This window comes from Diabrotica undecimpunctata, chromosome 3 (assembly GCF_040954645.1).
Source record: "Diabrotica undecimpunctata isolate CICGRU chromosome 3, icDiaUnde3, whole genome shotgun sequence".
NCBI lineage: Eukaryota > Metazoa > Arthropoda > Insecta > Coleoptera > Chrysomelidae > Diabrotica > Diabrotica undecimpunctata.
In genome coordinates this window covers 73,511,388-73,517,991 of record NC_092805.1, presented here as the reverse complement: position 1 = coordinate 73,517,991, position 6,604 = coordinate 73,511,388, and the positions used below count along the sequence as shown (strand labels likewise).

Below are 6,604 nucleotides of genomic sequence, written 5' to 3'. Positions count from 1 at the left end.
GCTACAACAACTACAGCAAGTAACCCAGAAAGTCGGTTTAAAAATAAACTATGGAAAAACAAAAATGATGACCAATCTCGTCCCCAATGGGCTAATAGAAATCAAAACGTCGCGCATAGAACTTGTAGAAAAAGATGTGTATTTGGGTCACGAAATAAGGTTAACGCGAAATAACCAAACATGCGAGCTACTCAAAAGAATAAGTCTGGGATGGGCTGCATTCGGAAAAATGAGAGACGTATTTAAAACCAATATACCGATCCATTTAAAAAGAAAAGCTTTTAACCAGTGCGTTCTACCAGTCCTCACATACGGAGCAGAAACCTTAACTCTCACAAAAACATCAACCGAAAAATTGAAAAGGACACAACGAAAGATGGAGAGATCAATGCTTGAAATAAACTTAAGCAATAGACTAAGAAACGAGGAAGTTCGTAGACGAACCGGATGTATAAAGCTTAGCCATTGAACCTTGCTAATATACAATTAGAGTACGAACAGGTATTATGTTCGTAGCTAAACTTATTTTAGACTTTACTGCTTTTCCAGGGCTGGTTCACTAATTATGATAAATAACTACAACGTTGGTATACTACAAAATTCTATTACACACAGTACAGTAGCATTAAACAAAATTCCTTATCTACGGAGGCTGGTAATACAATTTTTAGAGCGTCATTGCGCAAACGAAGATAAAACCCCATACGGTACGCACTCGACCGCTGTTAGTTGGTGACTGACTAAAAATGTGTTCTCCTCGAGGCGTAGCGGGCGAAGTATCTGCGTTTTTAACAGGTCAAAAGGCGATATAGACATAGCAGACAACATACGGGCAGTTGAAAAATAATGTACATTTCATTAAAAATATTTTTAACTGTTGTAAGTTACAACATCCTGCCCACACGTTGAAGGGTTCCCTTCAAAATTAAGAGGATTTAACAAAAAATTACAGAAAGAAAATAATATATTCGTAATAATATAAACTAAGAAAGAGGGTTGTTCCATCATAAGTTCGAAAAGTAAGACGACACTACAAACACTAACCGCACTCGCGAACAAACACTACCTTAAAAACTATTCTTATACTAATTAACATTAACGTTTATAATCTGGTAAGGGACATAGTTTTGCAATTGAGCGAGTAAAGATTCCATCCTTAGTTTGTACCTTGACAACTCTAACTCTCTTATTGTTTCCTGGAAAAACTTCAATCACTCTTGCCAGGGGCCACTTCAAAGGAGGATTATTCTCATCCTTTAAGAGAACCAAATCGTTCAATTGCAAATTTTCCTTAGTTGAGGTCCATTTGGGCCTATTCTGTAGTCTATTTAAATAGTCAACAGTCCAGCGTTTCCAAAACAACTGTTGAATTTTTGTACTCCTTTGCCAAATTGACAATCTATTTTCGGATATATCAGAAACATCCCTTTCAGGAAAAGAAGTGAGAGGCTTACCGATTAAAAAGTGTCCTGGAGTTAAACAAGAGAGATCTGAAGGATCGTTAGATAAAGAACATAGAGGACGTGAGTTCAGAACAGCTTCAATTTGAGCGAGTACGGTACTGAACTCTTCAAATGTCAGTTGAGAATTTCCTATCAGTCTAAAAATATGATATTTTGTGCTTTTAATGGCGGCTTCCCATAATCCGCCATGATGAGGAGAGCGAGGGGGGATAAATTTCCAACTTATTTCAGAAGCAGCAAGAAAATTTTGGATTGAGTTAGACGTTTCCTTATTTTTTAAAAATGTGGAGAACTCCTTGAGTTGGTTCTTAGCACCAAAGAAGTTTGAAGCATTATCACTGTAAATTATTTTTGGATTGCCACGCCTACTAATGAAACGTTTGAGTGTGAGTATGAATGCCTCTGTGGAGAGTCCTGACACAAGTTCTATATGGACCGCACGGGTAACCATACATACGAATACGGCAATATAACATTTTGTTACTGGAGCCTTACGAAGTCTTGAACTCTTTATAAAAAAGGTCCACCAAAGTCTGTACCTACATTGGTAAATGGGTGTGAGACAACTAGGCGTTCTTTGGGTAAGTCTGCCATTAGTTGAGAGGCAAGTTGAGCCCTAAATCGAAAGCAAGTGATACAAGAGTGGATAATTTTCTTTATTGTTCTTAATCCATTTAAGGGCCAATACTTGAGACGAAAATTGGAAAGGGTGGTCTGGGCACCTGAATGACATAATCTAATATGTTCTCCTTTCAACATAAGTTGGACGATGTGATGTTTGGAGGGCAACAGAAGTGGATATTTCTGATCAAAGGGAACGTGAGCATGCTTGAGTCTACCACCAACTCTTAACATCTCCTTATCATCAAGAAAAACATTTAGTGAAAGAAGAGATTTGTTGGAAAGAGTTTTTCCCGACTTAAGCTCTGAAATTTCTTGAGAAAAGTAAACAAGTTGCAAAAATGTAATTATTTTTTGCTCAGAGGAATGCAACTCTGATACTGAAAGGGGGCCGGACCTTCTGACAGACGAGATAGTAGCATTGTGTATGAATCTAAAACAATAAGCCAGGGTTCTTTGAAAGGTTGAGAAGTTTGAAAACTTATTTGACATGGAACAACAAAATTTTTCTATAGGGTATTGTTGAGTTTGCATATGAGATAATCTTCTTTCCTCGGGTGGATTAGAACATGTCATCCCCTTGTCACAACTATCTAGAGTTAGATCATATTTACCAAGCCATTGTGGTCCATGCCACCATAAATGAGAATTTACAAGTTCGGATGGTATGATTCCACGAGAGAGAATATCTGCTGGATTTTCCTTTGATTTGACATATCGCCAATGAAAACCAGAGGATATTTCTTGAATTTGTGCTACACGGTTTGCTACAAATTGTGACCATCGAGAAGGATGGGATTTAAGCCATGCCAGCACAATTTCTGAATCGGACCATAAGTTAATAGAGTTGATGTGCATACTAGTTGAGTTTAGGGTAGTAATTAAACGTTGGGTGAGCTTGGAGCATAAAACTGCGCCCATAAGTTCCAATCGTGGAAGAGTTAGGGTTTTGAGAGGAGCTACACGACTTTTGGAAGCTACAAGAGTACAACTAACCTTTTTAGATTGATCCATAACTCGTATATATACACATGTAGCATAGGCTCTTATACTAGCATCCGAGAAAGCGTGAATTTCAATTTTTATAATTTTATCTGGATCAGTTCTGAATAGTGGTCTAGGAATATTAATATTTTTGAGGAACGGGATATTAGAAACAAATACAATCCATTCTGACAGTAACTCAGAAGTAAGAGCATCATCCCAGTTTACCTTTGACAACCAAATCTTTTGCATTATTATCTTTGCGATAATAGTAACAGGAGCTATGAGACCCTGAGGATCAAATATTTGCGCTATTGTGGAGAGTACTTCACGTTTTGTGAAAGAAGTTTTAACCATAATTTTAGGTATAGAAATTGAGAAACTGTCTGTTTGGGCATCCCAACGTAAACCTAAGACCTTGTTGGATGCAATCTTTTCTGGAGAAATTGTATAACTAGCAATTTGAGATTTGTTAGTGATATTTGTTAAAAATTCCTTAGAGTTAGAGCACCATTTGTGTAGTGAGATACATGCTTTTTTAAGAAGTTCAGATATTTCATTATGAGCCTTAAAGAGCTCATCCAGAGTTTCGGAGCCAAAGAGAATGTCATCTACATAACATGAATTTAACAAAGCATCACTAGCGAGAGGATATGAATTCTTGTGATCAAGGGCTAATTCCATTAAGCAACGGGTACTTAGAAAGGGGGCCGATTTCGTTCCATAAGTTACTGTTTGCAATTCTAAACATTGCAATTCCTCTTGCGGTAAATCACGCCATAAAATATTTAGAAGAAAAGTTTGATCGGGATTAATTTTAATTTGCCTGAACATTTTTTGAATGTCAGCTGTAAGGGCAAATTTATAAGTCCTAAAACGAACAAGAATATCAAATAATTCTGGCTGTGTCCTGTAACCCTTTAACATTAAATCATTTAATGATACCTGTGTAGTAGTTTTCATTGACCCATCAAAAACTACTCGTAACTTAGTGGTTAAACTATCTTCCTTAAGTACACAATGATGAGGAAGAAAATATTTTTTACCTGAGTCTGAATTTAAAAGAGAGAGAGGAACTACCCTTGCATGAGAAAGAGATATATATTCACTTATGAAATTTTTGTATTGCGTGTAAAGTTCATTGTTCTTGACAAGTTTGTTTTCTAAGGATAAAAATCTTTTTTTTGCCATATAAAAGGAATCCCCTAATTGTGTAGGTGCATCCTTAAAAATTAAAGGAATGTCCACTTGAAATCTACCGTCCGGAAGAATTTGAGTTGTATTTTTAAATATTTGCTCTGCTAGATTTTCTTGAGGAGTTAAAATGGTTTTATCTGGAATCTCTTCAATTTCCCAGAATTTTTGAAGTTTATTATCAAGAGAGTCATCTGACAATGATTGGGTAAAGAGAGAAACGTGCTGCGAGTTAGAGGTTGAGAGGATTTGCGACTTATCATGCAAAGTACATAAATTTAGATTATTTTTAGAGTGAGGGCGAACTGGAACCTGTCCAAACATAACATAACCAAAATGTGTATTTTGTAGTGTGGGAAGACCATCTCCAAGTTGTATAAGATCATTTAATAAGAGTTTTCCATAAACATCTGAACCTAACAACATGTCAATTTTTCCGGGAACTGAGTATGATGGATCAGCCAATTGTACCCACTCCGGAAGCTTGATTTTAGTTCTATCAATCGGCACTTGAGGGAGTCTGCATGTTATATTCTTGAGAACAGCACACGAGGTCATGAACCCCTTTTTACTGTCATAAAGAGAGAAGATTTTTAAATCTACCATTTTATTAGACACTGAACAATTTTGGGAGAGCGTTGAAATTTCTAATGTTCTAGTATAAGGAGAGAGTTTAAGTTAATTAACAAGCTCTTGTGTAATAAACGAGGTCTGACTAGCGTTGTCTAGTAGACAACGGGCTCTTATGGGTTGATGTTCTTTTGTATATAATGTGACTAAAGCTGTTGCTAAGAGAACTTCATTTTTTATAGAGAGGGCAGTAAACGTTTGGGTTGTATCTGACATACAAGAGGTTTGAGGCTGTAAACTATGAGCACTCCTTTGTGATACACTAGGCATGTGATTATCACTACTTGTACCTTGAGAAGGTTGAGAGTTTTGAGCATGAGAATTAGATGAAGGAACTTGAGAACGAGAGATGCTTGAAACCATAGAAGTGTTGGCACTGTGCAAGAGAGAGTGATGCTTCTTATTGCATATATTACATGTTCTTTGAGAAGTACAGTTTTCTACAAAATGTTTACTTCCAAGACAATTCTTACACAAATGTTTTAACTTAACGAAATTATTCCTATCTGAAAGAGAACTGGCTTTAAATTTTTCACATTGATAAATGTTGTGCATCGAATGATTACAAAAACTACAATTCAATTTATTAGAATTAACCTTGTTATCTGAGCTTGAAAAATGTGTCACCTTTTGTGAATATTTAAAACCTTTCTGTTGGGTTTCAGAACAGTTAAGTTTTTCTAAAATATTGCATCTATTTTCTAAAAACTCAAAGAATTGTTTTAGCGTAGGTAAACTTTTTGTACCTACCTCGTATTCAAAAGCCTTATGTGTGTTATAGTCTAGTTTTTCTAAAAATATCTCAATTAAAATGAGATCCCAATATTGAGTTGGAACCTCCAGATTATTTAGAGCCATAATGTTTTGTTTTGCTTGAGTAATAAAGTTTCTCAGAGTTTGTGAGGTACATTTTGCTAGAGATGAAACCTTTAATAACCTTTTTATGAGTAATGATACAATTCGAGGTTTATTATCATACCTTTCCTTAAGCGTGTCCAAAGCAATTTGAAAATTGTCATTTACCACTTCAATATTTTTGATTAATTCTAATGGTTCACGCCTCAGAAAAGTTTTGAGATAAATAAATCTCTGCAAATCATTTAACTGTGAGTTATCAATCACTAAAGTACAGAATAGTTGAAAAAACGAATTCCAATCCTCAAAATTACCTTCAAAGGTTTGCATAGAGATTTCGGGCAATTTAACTGTGCCTTTTGAGATATGTTCTATTGGAGTATTTTTACTATAATCTAAAATGTTATTACTTAAAGCTTTTATCTGTATTTTAATATTTACTAGAGTATTCGTATATTTTTCTTCGAATTCAATTGACTCCTGTGAATCTAATTCAGAGTCATCGAGACCTTCAATTTGTTGTTGAATTTTTTCATATTCAGAGAAATGTAACGCTAATTGACTTTGTTTTTCCAGTAACAAATCAATACTTTCACAATCTTTATTTATACTAAACCAATTAGAAATTCTAGTAAGTCTAGCCTTTAGAGATTTACGAGATTTTTTCAACTCCTCCATACTAAGAGAATAATTAAGTGTAAACTTATTTAAACAAATTCAAACTTTAATCAAAATACAGATTATGATTCAAGCAAATCATCCAATATAATCAAGTAGTTGATACCGTGATTTTATTACTCAATTAAATGTCAATAATTATCAATAGATCAGAACGAACTCACCAATTGTCATGAACC

At 35.0% G+C, this 6,604-nt stretch overlaps 2 protein-coding genes across 2 annotated transcripts; both read right to left on the bottom strand.

The window, feature by feature from the left end:
• Positions 1–1,095: 1,095 nt before the first annotated feature.
• Positions 1,096–1,914, bottom strand: LOC140435886 (uncharacterized). Its single transcript, XM_072524599.1, has one exon. The coding sequence runs from the start codon at positions 1,912–1,914 to the stop codon at positions 1,096–1,098; it is 819 nt and encodes a 272-aa protein (XP_072380700.1).
• Positions 1,915–1,973: 59 nt separating this feature from the next.
• LOC140435885 (uncharacterized) lies at positions 1,974–4,868 on the bottom strand. The gene has a single exon (XM_072524598.1). The coding sequence runs from the start codon at positions 4,866–4,868 to the stop codon at positions 1,974–1,976; it is 2,895 nt and encodes a 964-aa protein (XP_072380699.1).
• Between the last annotated feature and the right edge of the window lie 1,736 nt (positions 4,869–6,604).